The sequence below is a fragment of the Geotrypetes seraphini genome, chromosome 6, assembly GCF_902459505.1.
Source record: "Geotrypetes seraphini chromosome 6, aGeoSer1.1, whole genome shotgun sequence".
Lineage (NCBI taxonomy): Eukaryota > Metazoa > Chordata > Amphibia > Gymnophiona > Dermophiidae > Geotrypetes > Geotrypetes seraphini.
The window spans coordinates 130206759-130222499 of record NC_047089.1 but is presented as its reverse complement, the minus strand read 5'-3'; the positions used below and the strand labels follow the sequence as shown (position 1 = coordinate 130222499).

The following is a 15741-nucleotide window of genomic DNA, read 5'->3' as shown; positions in this document are numbered from 1 at the left end:
AAAAAGCAAAAGCGGAGGGAGGTTAAAAAGATGCGGCGGCAGCAGGCCTAACAAATTTGTATCTTCACTTCATAAGACGCACTTACATTTCCACCCCCTTTTTGGGGGTGGAAAAATTGCTTCTTAGGGAGTGAAAAATATGGTAACTAGATACACAGAATAAGGAAGAGCTTAAAAACCAAGCCAGAAAACTGAGACATACCTGTCAGGATAGTCCGCCGCTTGCACTGTTCCTCCACCCCTCCTTGTCGTTTGCCTGAGAGGGTGAATGGCATCTCAAACACAAACCGGCGAATGTTATGACTTCTTTCAAACTCTGTCCTCCTTTCCTGTAGCTCTTTTTCTTCAAAGTATGGTATAACATGTGTAACTTGAATGTATGCATACTTTGAATCCAAATCTTTGGGATTAACCTAGAGTAAAATTCATTATTTTTTCAAGTTAAAAAAATTACACAGTATGTAAATGACTTCATACGATACAGATAGCTACAATTGTTTCAGCTCTGATCCTGACCTTTTTTGAACTAAAGATTCTTTAAAGAAAAAATGTCTGTGGATGGGGCCAATGCTAGGAAAAAAAACGCTCATTGCTACTGGAGCTCAGAAGTCTTCATTTTTCAAATTCTACTTAATCCTGTATAGCACCAGAAAAGGAAAAAAAAAAAAAAACTAAAAAATAATTGGAGCATGGCAATCAATGTGAAAAACAGACCAAAGGAAATGTAAACAAGCATAGCCGAACAACTAATTTTACAATCTCATATGAATGATCAATCTGCTTCACAAAATTTCCCCAGTAAGCTGATAGTCTAAAAGTGCTAACAGAAGTTCAATCAGTGGCAAGTAATGATTACAGCTCCTCAAAAAATAGTATCTCTACTGAATTAGTTTAAACATCTCATATCGCCTTTCATAAACTAAACTAAACTAAACCTTAAGTTTGTATACCGCATCATCTCCACAAAAGTAGAGCTCGACACGGTTTACAGGAATTGATATAGAAACAAAAAAGCTTCCCCCCAAAAAAATTAGCATTAGAGAATGACACGGTGACTGTTACCTGCGGCTAGCCGCAGGTAACCCGCAGGAATGGGGCAAAAAAAAGATTAGTAACGCAGATAGAGGGACAAGGTCATTCACCGCCCCCTGGAGTGGTGAATGGCCTTGTCCCCGCAGCAAAATATCTGCCGTGCGTTGCCTCCCTTCCCATCCCTGCCGCGCGTTGCTTCCCTTCCTGCAGTAAAGTATCTGCATTTTAGTCATTAAGGCCTTCTTTTATCAAACTGCAATAACAGTTTTTAGCGCGGGGAACCACACTGAATGGCCCGCACTGCTCCCAACGCTCATAGGAATTCAATGAGCATCTGGAGCAGCGCAAGCCATTCAGCGCGGCTCCCCGCACTAAAAACTGCTATCGCAGTTTGATAGAAGAGGGACTAAGTTTACAGAGGTTTGTACTATAAATTTTGTTTTCATTGTTTGACACATTTTACCTCTACCATATTTCAAGGAGCTTGACCGATACCAGGTGAATGATCTAGAGAAAATGTAAAACTCCTCTTATATTTTTATGTTTGTTGTAAAACAAACCCTCCAACACTATTCCTCTTCTGGCACCATATAATACAGTTCTCTTATTCATTTCCTCCTCACTTAGTCCATCGTGCCCAGCAGTCTGCTCACATGGCGGCCCTCTGGTCGAAGACCAGTTCCCTAACTGAGACTAGCCCTACCTGTGTACGTTCTGGTTCAGCAGGAACTTGTCCAACTTTGTCTTGAATCCCTGGAGGGTGGTTTCCCCTATGATAGATTCCGGAAGAGCATTCCAGTTTTCTACCACTCTCTGGGTGAAGAAGAACTTCCTTATGTTCGTACGGAATCTATCTCCTTTCAATTTTAGAGCGTGCCCTCTTGTTCTCCCTACCTTGGAGAAGGTGAACAACCTGTCCTTATCTACTAAGTCTATTCCCTTCAGTACCTTGAATGTTTCAATCATGTCCCCTCAATCTCCTCTGTTCGAGGAGAAAAGGCCCAGTTTCTCTAATCTTTCACTGTACAGCAACTCCTCCAGCCCCTTAACCATCTTAGTCGCTCTTCTCTGGACCCTTTTGAGTAGTACCGTGTCCTTCTTCATGTACGGCGACCAGTGCTGGACGCAGTACTCCAGGTGAGGGCGCACCATGGCCTGGTGCAGCATCTTGATAACCTTCTCCGATCTGTTCATGATTACCTTCTTTATCATTCCTAGCATTCTTTTCGCCGCTGCCACAATACATTGCGTGGACGGTTTCATCGAATTGTCGATCATAACTCCCAAGTCTCTTTCCTGGGAGGTCTCTCCAAGTACCACCCCGGACATCCTGTATTCCTGCATGAGATTTTTGTTACCTACATGCATCACTTTACACTTATCCATGTTGAACCTCATCTGCCATGTTGATGCCCATTCCTTGAGCATGATTATGTCACATTGCAGATTTTTGCAATCCCCCTGTGTTTTCACTACTCTGAATAACTATGTATCGTCCGCAAATTTAATCACCTCACTTGTCGTACCAATGTCCACATCGTTTATAAAGATGATGAAGAGCACGGGTCCAAGCACCGTGACGCTCTTCCAGTCCGAGTATTGTCCATTTACCCCCACTCTCTGTCTCCTATGCTCCAGCCAGTTTTTAATCCACGTGAATATTTCACCCTTGATTCCATGGCTCGCAATTTTCCGAAGTAGTCATTCATGCGGAACCTTGTCAAACGCCTTCTGAAAATCCAGATATACAATGTTGACCGGGTCGCCCTTGTCTATCTGTCTGTTTACTCCTTCAAAGAAGTGCAGCAAGTTTGTCAAACACGATCTGCCTTTGCTAATACCTTGCTGACTGGTCCTCATCAGCCCGTGTCCGTCAAGATGATCAATGATGCGGTCCTTTATCAGTGCCTCTACCATCTTTCCCGGTACCGAAGTCAGACTCACCGGTCTGTAGTTTCCCAGATCTCCCCTCGAACCTTTTTTGAAGATCGGCGTAACATTCCAGTCTTCCGGAATCTTTCCCAATTCGATCGACAGATTGGCTATTAGTTGAAGCAGTTCAGCTATGATCTCTTTCAGTTCCTTGATGACCCTCGGATGGATGCCATCCGGTCCCGGGGATTTATCGCTCTTAAGCTTATCAATCTGCCTACACACCTCCTCTAGACTGACCGTCAATCTTGTCAGCTTTCCGTCTTCGTTTCCAGCATATAGCCTGATGGGTTCCGGTATGCTGTGTATATCTCCTTCGGTAAATACAGATGCAAAAAATGTGTTCAGTTTGTCGGCGATTGCTTTGACCTCCTTTAGCACTCCCTTTATTCCATGGTCATCCAACAGTCCCACCGCTTCCTTCACCTTAATATATCGAAAGAACAGCTTGAAGTTCTTCGCCTCTTTGGCTATTTTTTCCTCGTAGTCTTTTTTGGCCCCTTTTACCGCCTTATGGCACCTGCGTTGATGTTGTTTGTGCTTGTTCCAGTTTTCATCCATTTTTGACCTTTTCCATTCCTTAAATGAAGTTTTCTTGTCTCTGATCGCTTCCTTCACCTCTACAGTGAGCCACGCCGGTTCTTTGTTCTTTTTCCTCTTTGATCCCTTGTTGATACGCGGTATATATAGATTTTGCGCCTCGGTGACTGTGTCCTTAAAAAGGGACCAAACTTGCTCTAGCGTTTTTATAGTGCTTATTCTCTTCTTAATCTTCTTCCCTACCATGAGTCTCATCCCTTTGTAATTCCCTTTTCGGAAGTTCAGTGCCATGGTAATTAGTAGCCTCTGAGGAAAGACCTTTGGCTGATTGTAGTCTTTTCCTTTGAGACTGATCTCTGGATGTTTTCTTAGAGGTCTGGCTCTTGCAGGTTACCCTCAAAGGGAGGAATGTTGCCTCAGATCTAACTCTTGGTAAGCCTGTAAAAATGCTTGGAGGCAACCACAGTGATCTAAGGCAATTGGAGTGGACTGGAGGTGACCACAGTAATCAAAGGTGATTTGAGTGGACTGGAGATGGCCACAGTTATTGAAGACTCAGGAAGTAACTGGAGAGGCAGAGTGACTTGGGATCAGTAATTGGAGCAGAGGAGACTGACCAGGCCAGATCACATATATGTAACTACAAAGAGGGTAAATTCACAGTCTCTCAATTTTTATTCCTCATTCTTTCCTCCTTCCCCTTTCTCCACCTCCTAGTCTATCTGCTACTTCCCATTTTTACCAGTACCAACCCTTAGTAACTTTTTCTTTTTTCTCTCATAGGTTTTGATAAGATTTTATGAAACCTTCTGATTCTTTTCTGGATCTTAGTCCTCGTACTTTACTGAGGGACGGTGTCATCTTTCTCCAATTTTCTTTGACTTATTAACTCCAGTCTTTATTAACATGCTCTCGGAAGCAATCTGTTATTGGTTCAAGAAATAAAATTTGCATTGTTCTTCATTCTCTAATTAAACAGTTGTTGCAACTCTTCCTTTTCTGGCCAAAATGAGAGAGAAGGAGGTCTATTACCAGGTTAATAAGTTTTGAAATGCTAATACCACTTTTCATCCATGCTAATCTGGATTCCGTGAAAGATCACAATACTAAATCTATTCTTCTTAAAGATATTTTTGCAATCTTGAGGCTTCTAAGGCTATACTTTTGTTCCAATTGGATCTTACATCAGTATTCGATACTGTTAACCACTCTCTTCTAAACTAAACTAAAACTTAACTTTAGATACAGGGTCTTCAACCAGAGGAAGCTTGATGCAATTAACTATAAGTTAAAAAATATGCTAAAATACAAGGGGATTAATTTTCAAAGTGTTTAGCAAATAGAAAAGTTTTTAAAGATTTACAAAAAAATTGGAAAGAGCTGGGACACCTCAAAATTAAAGGAAGTTCATTCCATAATGGGGGGAATTTAAAAGCCAGAGAAAGGCTGAAATTCTTGACTTCTTTAATTCCTTTCCTAGAAGGGAGGGAAAGTTTAAATTGTTGAGTGCCTTTCGTATATGAAAATCTATAGACATTCCACAGAACAAAGTAATATAGTAGATGACTGTAGATAAAGACCCGAATGGTCCATCCAGTCTGCCCAACCTGATTCAATTTAAATTTTTTTAATTTTTTCTTCTTAGCTATTTCTGGGCAAGAATCCAGAGCTCTACCCGGTACTGTGCTTGTGTTCCAATGGCCGAAATCTCTGTCAAAACCTACTCCAGACCATCTACACCCTCCCAGCCATTAAAGACCTCCCCAGCCCATCCTCCCCCATATGGCCATATACAGACAAAGCCATGCAAGTCTACCCAATACTGGCCTTAGTTCAATATTTAATATTATTTTCTGATTCTAGATCCTCTGTGTTCATCCCGCGCTTCTTTGAACTTCGTCACCGTTTTCCTCTCCACCACCTCTCTCGGGAGCGCATTCCAGGCATCCACCACCCTCTCCGTAAAGTAGAATTTCTAACATTGCTCTTGAATCTACCACCCTTCAACCTCAAATTATGTCTTCTGGTTTTACCATTTTCCTTTCTCTGGAAAATATTTTGTTCTACGTAATACCCTTCAAGTATTTGACGTCTGAATCATATCTCCCCTGTCCCTCCTTTCCTCTACGGCAGATATGTCATAGTCCCTCCTCGAGGGCCGCAATCCAGTTGGGTTTTCAGGATTTCCCAAATGAATATGCATGAGATCTATTTGCATGCACTGCTTTCATTATATGCTAATAGATCTCATGCATATTCATTGTGGAAATCCTGAAAACCCGACTGGATTGCAGCCCTCGAGGAGGGACTTTGACACCCCTGCTCTAGGGTATACATATTCAGGGTTTCCAGTCTCTCTTCATACGTCTTCTGGTGCAAGCCTCCTATCATTTTCATCGCCCTCCTCTTGACCGCTTCAAGTCTTCTTACGTCCTTCGCCAGATACGTTCTCCAAAACTAAACACAATACTCCAAGTGGGGCCTCACCAACGACCTGTACAGGGGCATCAACACCTTCTTCCTTCTACTGGCTACGTCTCTCTTTATACAGCCCAGCATCCTTCTGGCAGCAGCCACCACCTTGTCACACTGTTTTTTCGCCTTTAGATCTTCAGACACTATCACCCCAAGGTCCCTCTCTCTGTCCGTGCATATCAGCTTCTCAGCTCTCAGCATATACGGTTCCTTCCGATTATTAATCCCCAAATGCATTACTCTGTATTTCTTTGCATTGAATTTTAGTTGCCAGGCATTAGATCATTCCTCTAACTTTTGCAGATCCTTTTTCATATTTTCTACTCCCTCTTCGGTGTCTACACTTACAAATCTTGGTATCATCTGCAAAAAGGCAAACTTTTCCTTCTAACCCTTCAGCAATGTCACTCTCAAACATATTGAACAGGATCAGCCCCAGCACCGAACCCTGAGGGACTCCACTATTCACCTTTCCTTCCTCCAAAAGATTTCCATTAACCACCACCTTCTGGCATCTGTCCGAAAGCCAGTTTCTAACCCAGTTCACCACTTTAGGTCCTAACTTCAGCCCTTCAAGTTTGTTCAAGAGCCTCCTATGAGGAACTGTATCAAAGGCTTTGCTGAAATCTAAGTAAAATGTAAAGCTAGCTATCCTCTTCTTAACCTCTAATTTCTTATTATCTCCTTCCCTCATTTATTGAATTGCCTGTAAACCTTGTCGAGCTCTATCTTTATGGAGATTATGCGGTATACAAACTTAAGGTTTAGTTTAGTTTAAATTACATCTAGCATATGTCCTCGATCCAGCTCTCCGGTCACCCAATCAAAAAACTCAATCAGGTTCGTTTGGCACGATTTACCTTTTGTAAAGCCATGTTGCCTCGGATCTGTGCCCCATTAGATTCAAGGAAGTACACTATCCTTTCTTTCAGCAACACTTCCATTATTTTTCAAACAACTGAAGTGAGGCTCACCAGGCCTGTAGTTTCTCGCTTCATCCCTGTGACCATTTTTGTGACTAGGGACCACATCTGCTCTCCTCCAATCCACGGGAACCACTCCCATCTCCAGAGATTTGTTGAACAAGTCTTTAATAGGACCCGTCAGAACCTCTCTGAGCTTCCTCAGTATCCTGGGATGGATCCCTTCCGGTCCCATCGCTTTGTCCACCTTCAGTTTTTCAAGTTGCTCATAAACACTCTCCTTTGTAAACGGCGCAGAATCTACTCCATTTTCTTGTGCTACTTTGCCAGACAATCTCGGTCCTTCTCCAGGATTTTCTTCCATGAATACAGAACAGAAGTATTTGTTTAGCACGTTAGCTTTTAACTCATCACTCTCCACATATCGGTTCCCAGCATCTTTTAGTTTAGCAATTCCATTTTTCATCTTCCTCCTTTCACTAATATATCAGAAAAAAATTTTGTCTCCCTTTTTTACATTTTTAGCCATTTGTTTTTTCGCCTGCGCTTTCACAAGATGTATCTCACTCTTGGCTTCTTTTAGTTTCACCCTGTAGACCTTTCTGCACTTCTCTTCTTGTTTTTTTTTTAATATTTCATGAACGCCAACTCTTTAGCCTTTATTTTCTCTGCCACTAGTTTGGAGAACCATATCGGTTTATTTTTTCTCTTGTTTTTATTTATTTTCTTCACATAAAGGTCCGTAGCCATTTTTATCCCTCCTTTCAGCTTAGACCACTGTCTTTCCACTTCTCTTATGTCCTCCTATCCTAACAGCTCTTTCTTCAGGTATTCTCCCATTTCATTAGTCTGTACATTTGAAATCTAGGACTTTAAGTATCGTGCGGCTGCTCTTCACTTTAGCCATTATATCAAACCAAACCATTTGATGATCGATACTTCCCAGGTGAGCACCCACTCGAACATTTGTCTGGGCAGAGCCTCTTGAAAGGCATCCACAATCTCCCTATTTATTTCCGATTCTGCAGACGGAACATTCCAGTCCGCATCCGGCAGGTTGGAATCTCTCAACAGCAGCACCTCCTCTTTCCTTCCAAACTTTTGGCTATCCACAATCAGATCCTTATCAATTTGTTGCGATTGAGTTGGAGGTCTGTAAACTACACCCATATAGATAGAAGTTCCATCTTCTCTTTTCAGAGCAATCCATATCGCTTCTTCTCTACCCAGATCCCTTGCGTTTCCATTGCTTAGATATCGATCTTTACATAGAGAGCTCCTCCTCCACCTTTTTGACCATCTCTGTCCTTCTTAAAAAGATTATATCCTGGTATGTTTACATCTCCTCCATGGAAGAACAAGAAGAGGAACAAGAGGAATGAAAATACCATATAAAATTTTAAAAATAATACATATACTGTCCATTTAAACAGGATTCTGAGATAAACCGGGAGCCAATGGAGACTCAAAAGCAAAGGAGTCACGTGGTCAAATTTGCTTTTTCCATAAATCAGCTTCGCAGCAGTATTCTGAATTAATTGTAGTCTTTGGAGGCAGATCTTTGTGATGCCAAGATAAATAGCATTACAATAATCTAGCCGAGATAATATAATTGATTGGACCAAGACAGAAAAATGATGTTGATGGAAAAAGAGATCTAACCTTCCTCAGCATTCATAAACTGAAAAAAACATTTCTTAACCAGAGAGTTTATTTGACCCTTACAAAGGGAAGAATCAGAAAGTATTCCCAAAATCTTGGAGGAGAACTCAATTTGTAGGGAGGCTCCTGAATCCAGAAGTACAGTGGAAGGAAGATAATCCAGTTTTGGGCCTAACCACAAAAGTTTAGTTTAGGCTGCTTTTAACTTCTTCTGGACAGAAATAGCCCAGGTTTGAAGTTTGGAAATACAGTGGTTTATTTTAAAAGTTAAATTAGTAATATTTGAGTCAGTCTCGATCAATATAAAAATGTCATCCGCAAAGGTAAAAAGCATTTCCCAAGCTGATAGCTTATAACTGTTCAAAGTTGTCATGTAGAGATTAAACAAGATTGGGGAAAGTGGTGAACCCTGGGGAACCCGTAAGGAGGCTGCCAGGAGTTAGAAATATTACCATCAATATTAACTCAGTAAGATCAAGACAGTAAGAATTTCTCCAGATAATTGGTAAGTTGACCAGCTACAATTGATTCTAGCAACTTTGTCAACAATGGTATATTGGCAATTGGTCGATAATGAGAGGGGATAGTAGGATCTAGATCTGATTTTTTCAGAAGGGGAAGGAGTGTTATTTGCCCCACAGATTGCGTAAAGTATCCATTTTCCAATGAGTAATTTAGTAAGATGGTCAGCCACGTTATAACCTGAAAAGGAATATTAAGAAAAAGATATGATGAGAAGGATCCAATGAACATTTACACTTTCTCAACTTCACACAATTTGGAAACTTGGTATTCAGAAACTGAATCAAAAGAGCATCAATAACGATCAACTGGTATCTCCAGTGTAGTATTTTTTGAATAAGAGAAATATCCAATATTTCCAGCAGGAATAGATTGCCTAATGAGAGAGATTTTATCTTGAAAAAGGCAGGCTAGAATGTCGGCAGAGGAAGATAATGATTGCTCAAACTTTGAGTCAGAATTAGTCAGGGAACTGAGTAGTAGCGCTGGCGGGCTGGTAGGGGGCACTATAATGCTGTAATGGAATGGATAGTGTGCAAGACATGATTGTGGAGTATGTTGTAGATTTTTCTACATATGAGATGCCTCCTTTTCATATGATTCTAGGTAAATCTAGTTAGATGCATATGTGATAGTTAAGGCCATGCCCAATAGAAACTTATGAAAAGTTGGTACACAAATATAAACAAACTGAATATGGATTGCGGCAAAGGCCAGAAAAATAAGATTAGAGAATAACAAAAAAACACTAGGGGTTACCAGGAGGCCTGGATTAAGCCAGATCATAGGGGAAATCAGGTAATACATAACACACTTATAGAGGTATTAATCTGACTCCATTTTTTCATCTTTCTTTCTTTGTCTAAAGGATTCACGTCAAAAGATCCTCATAGCTTATTTGATAACAGATGTTCTTGAGTTTGTTAGTTTGAAGCATATCTGATTTTACATTCCAATGCTGGGTATAGAAGAAAGTGTATATGTTCTAAAGTATTGAATATATGATAGATACAAATGTTTTGGGGTCCTGAATGCGTGTGAGAATGTGTGTGAATGTATTTTTAAACATGAGAATTGGTTGTAAAAACATATTTTTATATATTTTAAACCTGAAGAAATCCTGAAAGACATCTGCAATTTGACCTCTCTGACCTTTAAGCTAGGCAACTCTCTCTATTCTGTGGAACTCTCGGGGGGGGGGGGAGTAGCCCCTCCTTGTTCTGTTCTGACTGGGAACAAAGACTTTTCAGCATATGTTGCTAACAGAGATGCAGGCTGACTAACAGAAAGGGTTTAAAGCTGTGTGTCTGGATTATCTTTTGTGAGTATATTCCATTATTTGTTTTTGCATTTTGCTTTATAAATCATGTAAGCTTAGTATAAGAATGTAACTTTTTAGGTATAAGAATGTAATTTTTAGAAATGATTTTGTGACACGCCCCAATATGAAGGTATAAAAGCAAGCCTTATATGGAATCAAATATTTTTGGCCAGTTAGATGTTAGTGAGGGGATGTCGTCATGTAAGGTATATATGAATGCACAAACTAGAATAGAGTTGAGTCCGTTGCCAGAAATGCCATATTTTGCATGTCTGAAACAACTCCTTGCACACATTACCTTCTGAAAGTTGATATGTTAAAGCTATTAAAAAATAACAGATTGGATAAGATTTGTGCAATTGTCATTATTCCCGGGCAACTAAGGGCAGGGTTTGGTAAATTACCCTGTTCAGAACAACAGAGTTTAAAAAGAGTACCACTCTGATTATTGGACTTAGCTATTTTACATCCATAATAGGTTTTTCTCGCTTTCCTAAATTCAACATTATATTTTCTAATTACAGATCTCCAATTTAATTTATCTGTGTCTGAATGAGATTTTTTTCTATTTCTTTTCTAACCTCCTACAATTTTGTTTTAGGGCTCTATGAATGGGTAGGAACTAGTGCTGCCTGATTCACGATTCGAATCGGTTCACCGATTCACTTTGGGTGAATCGATTCAAATCGATTTAAAATAACAAAAAATCGGCTTCCCGATTCGGCTGACCCTCCCCCTCACCCCCTAAAGCAGGAGCGGTAGCGCTGCTCTTGTTGGCCGGCCGCTGCCGCACTTGCTTTAGAGGGCGAGGGGGGAGGGTCAGTCGCGAAGTACTGCTGTCCAGATCCCCCCCTTGGCGTCTGGCTTCCCCGCACCTGTTTACCTTGAAGAGTAGCCTGCACAGAAGATCGCAGCGTTAGCCATGTCTGCAAACAGCTTCGGAGCTGTTTCCTCTGCCGCGGTCCCGCCACCTCCTCTGATGTCAGAGGAGGGGTGGGACCGTGGCAGAGGAAACTGCTCCGAAGCTGTTTGCAGACATCGCTAATGCCGCGATCTTCTGTGCAGGCTACTATTCAAAGGTAAATGGGTGCGGGAAGGCCAGGGGGGAAGCTGGACACCAGTTGTAGGCCAGGGGGAACTCGCAGGCGTTCTGGGGGGGGGGTGGAGCAGTCCTTCAGTGTGTGGGGGGTGGGACAGGCCTTTAGGGGGAATAGGCAGGCAGGCCTTTAAGGGGGGGGAACAAGCCTTCAAGGGGGGAGACAGGCCTTTAAGGGGGGAAACAGGCATTCAAGGGGGGAGACAGGTCTTCAAGGGGGGGGAGACAGGCCTTCAAGGGGGGAGACAGGCCTTCAAGGGGGGGAACAAGCCTTCAAGGGGGGGAACAAGCCTTTAAGGGAGGGGACAAGCCTTTAAGGGGGGAGACAGGACAGGCCTTCAAGGGGGAAACAGACCTTCAGGGGGGACAGGCAGGCCTTCAGGGGTGGGGTTCAGGCTTCAGGGGGGACAGAACTTCAAGGGAGGGGGGCCCTGGTGTAGAAGTATATGGAGGGAGGGAGGGAAGGGGGGTTCAAAGAGACATGCATATGCTGGACTTTGGGGGGAAGAAATAATGAATCTAAAAATAGAGAAGAAGAGAGATCTAATCTAATCTAATCTAAATCTTGGGTTTATATACCGCATCATCTCCGCAGATGGAGCTCGACACGGTTTACATGGTTAGGGAAGGAACGGAACTCCAGTGGAATTATATAAGTATGAGAGAAGAGAGGTTGGTGTGAGAGTGCCAGGAGCGGGACGGGGTTATGTTCTGGAGAAGAGCCAGGTCTTCAGATGCTTACGGAATGGTAGAAGAGGGCTCAAATTGCGGAGAGGGGAAGGGAGACTGTAGACAATGTAAATGTAGTAAATGTAACGTTTTTTTTCTGCGAAAATTGTGTCAGAATATGGGATATGTAAACGGGAAGTGAAAATTCACCAAGAAAATGGTTAGTCCAGGGGACTTGCTGCCAACGAACAGTGTCAACAGAGGTTTGTTGGAACAGTATGGTCTAAAAAAGTAACAATATATTATGTGTGACCTTTTTCATGGGTTGGGGTAATAGATGGTAAAGAAAAACCCAATGACTGAAGAAAAGAAAGGAAGTCAACAACAAAGCCATTAACAAAGTATTGTACTGATTAGATGACATTGTTTCCCTTAAATTTACAAGTTCAATGGTGAGGGGGGTAATTTTACTATTACATATTGTACAAGATATTTGATTATATGATAGGAAAGGGTGGGAAGGGTGTGTGATAAGAGCATATTATTTGTACCATTGATGATTATTAAGTGATATATTTACTGTTAATTTGTTTGGACATATTGTCACACTTATTGTAAGTCTGAAAATGAATAAAGAATTTAAAAAAAAAAAAAGAAAAGAAAGGAAGTCAAGATGCAAATTTATATCCCCTGTCACCAGAAGTCTATGAAATTTAATTGATGCATTAGCAATCGTGTCAGAGATGATGGTAGATGACCTAATCCAAGGAATAGGGGGACGATATAAGAGGAGAATACCCAAAGGATATAAGGAAAACTCGTCCTTAACATATGCAAGCAAAAACTCTAAATCTGGGCTACTAACCTTTTTAAGTAACTGAAAATTAAAAAATGATTTAAAAATTAAAGCAAGTCTGCCACCCCTTTTATTATTTCTAAAAGACAATAGGCCTCTAAAACCCTGGGGGCAAATATCATTTTGGATAAATGTGTCATCCTGAGAAATCCAAGATTCAGTAATACATATTAAACCTGGGTCTAAGTCATTTAACAGATCTTTGATGATCTACTGTTTGTTACAAACAGATCTGGCATTACAATAAAGGACTGGGACCGGAGTAAGTGAGTCTAGAAAGACCTTTGAATCATTCCTACAAAGTCCTGGCAGGTAGATGGAAATAACCCACTGGTCCTGGAATTAAGTGGGATTGTACAAGAACAGTGGCATTTGAATTCTGTTTGTGATATCACTAGATGTTACAGACCAGTCCTCAAGGACCACACCTGGCTAGTTAAGTTTACAGAAAATCCACAATGATCATGCATGAGAGAGATCTGCATGCACTGCCTTCTTGGTATGCAAATCTCTTATGCATATTCATTGCAGATATCCTGAAAACCCGACTGGCCTGGTGGACTCTGAGGACAGGTTGAATACTGCTGTTATAGACTATACCCCTTCTTTGAATTGATACAATTATCTTTATAGCAGATAGAGGTAGAAGCTATTTAGGTGTGTCCATACCTTGCCTGAATCCTGGATCATTTTAACATTTTCTGAACCAAATTTGTCTGCGTAGAGTTTATGCAATCTTTGGGAGATCTCTGCAAGAGGTGTGAGTTTAGGTTCCTTATAAATATATTCCTTTCCATCTTCATCTTCAAAAAATCCCTGGGAAACAAACAGACCGTTAATGCTGAAAGTAAAACAATCCCTTGTTTCATTTAAGTGCTCAAAAGGGAAATAGACATTTAGGCCCTGATTCTCTAAAGTGCATCCCGATTTTAGGCGTCCTACAGCTGTCTAATCAGCCAATCGGGATGCACGTTTTTAAAAAAAAAATGCTCCCCAGGCAAGCCTGAAGGCACCTCCTGGAACCTAGGGAGACCCGCAAGATGCCTAAGCTCGTCTAAGGGCCTTAGGCGGGCCTTAGGCTGAACCTAGGCGGCCCTACGCGTCTCCCTAGTAGAGGAGAAGCTTAAAATGTAGGTGGGGATCTGTAATGTCGGGGGGGGCGGTCGGTAGTGTCGGGGGGGGGTGCGTCTTCGGGCAGAGGGTTTGGGCACCCTCCTGGTCAGGGGGCCGCGGCCCGCTATACTTATAGCGGCAGAGAGATCCCTTGCCGCGATAAGTGTAGCGGGCTCTTTCTAATCTAACCCGTTTCTCTAACCCGCGTATGTAACATGGACGCCGGTTACAGAATCGGGGTTTAGTTTAGGCCGATTCTGAATAGGACGCCTCTCCTGGGCGTCCTATTCAGAATCAGGGCATAGGTGTCTTGCGGGCCTCGCCTTCAATATAGGCGGCCTGCCTGGGGAGCATTTTTTTTAAAAAACGTGCATCCCGATTGGCTGATTAGACAGCTGTAGGATGCCTACAGCTGCCTAAAATCGGGACGCACTTTTAGAGAATCAGGCCCTTACTGTAAAGGACATAGCCAGAATTTGATTTTGGAGGGGTCCCAGGGGGAGCAAGCATTTCATCTTGGATCTCCTCCCCCAGTAAAATATACCTTTGTTGGCAGGCATGCTCAAGCCCCACCAAAGAGATTCTCTGCCAAAGACCATACTTGTGCTACCTGAGCAATGAGAAAGCTGGAAAGGTACTTCAGTCTCCGATACCAACACTTCCATGCATGCTTAGTTCAGTATATGAACTGAGCATGTGCAGAGGTTCTAGCATTGGTGGCTGAGCACCCCACCAACTTCCTTCTGCTAGGACAACAAGGGCAGGGGCTAAGGTTGTGAATCTCTTTGGCTGGTTGGCTCCAGCATCCCTACCAGCCTGGCATCTGGTACTACAATTTTAAAGGCGAGGATCCAGACTCCTCAGGTTAAGCCCCCAGTTTATACACCCACACGTGTATATACGTCTATAGAAATACATATACAGATGTGTGTGGGGGGTATATGTATATCCTTGATGATGGATAATATCCATATATACATATCAACAAATCTTTTTGTGACATACATATTTTCTTACAAAATACGTATAATGATTTATGCTGATAAAAACAATGAGATAAAATCTTCTAGAATCTAATGCTAATGAAAAAAGTGTTTTTATATTATGATTATACAGAATCTTCACACCCTTATATGTACATTTTTATCTAAAAAAAATAATGCTGTCAAAAAAATACAATAAAAATGCATTAAAGTAGGAATACGTTACATAAACAGTCAGATAACAACCAATATAAGTGTATAACACTCGATATTGTAAAGGAAGGAAAAGATCTCAGTAATGCCAGTCAAATGTAAACTAAATCAAAACGGCTACAGAGTTTAAATACATTAAGAGGTTCAACTGGACCTAGATGGGATCAGGAAGATTTATTCTTAACTATGGATCCATCATAGGTGAATTTTTTACCCCCTCAAAATTGAAAGCTCACCCATACTTTGCAGCAGATAATTTGAGAATAGTGTACATTAGAGGCAGAAATATTTGAGAATTTTTATTTGAAAATATACATTATCCTTGAACAGTAGAAACATTTGGCCACTCTGATGTGGTAATTGTAGCATATGTGGAATAATGATTCAGACATATGAATTTCAAA

At 41.5% G+C, this 15741-nt stretch overlaps 1 protein-coding gene across 4 annotated transcripts in view; it reads right to left on the bottom strand.

Annotated features, from left to right (window-relative positions):
* The window catches only part of DOCK9 (dedicator of cytokinesis 9), a 1074749-nt gene that overhangs the window by 48792 nt on the left and 1010216 nt on the right, over window positions 1–15741 (bottom strand). For all 4 annotated transcript variants that reach the window (XM_033947591.1, XM_033947593.1, XM_033947592.1 and 1 more), the window contains exons 48-49: window positions 13698–13844; window positions 203–413 (exon numbers count right to left, since the gene is read on the bottom strand). In XM_033947591.1, the coding sequence (XP_033803482.1) occupies window positions 203–413; window positions 13698–13844 (358 nt within the window). The remainder of the gene's footprint in view (window positions 1–202; window positions 414–13697; window positions 13845–15741) is intronic.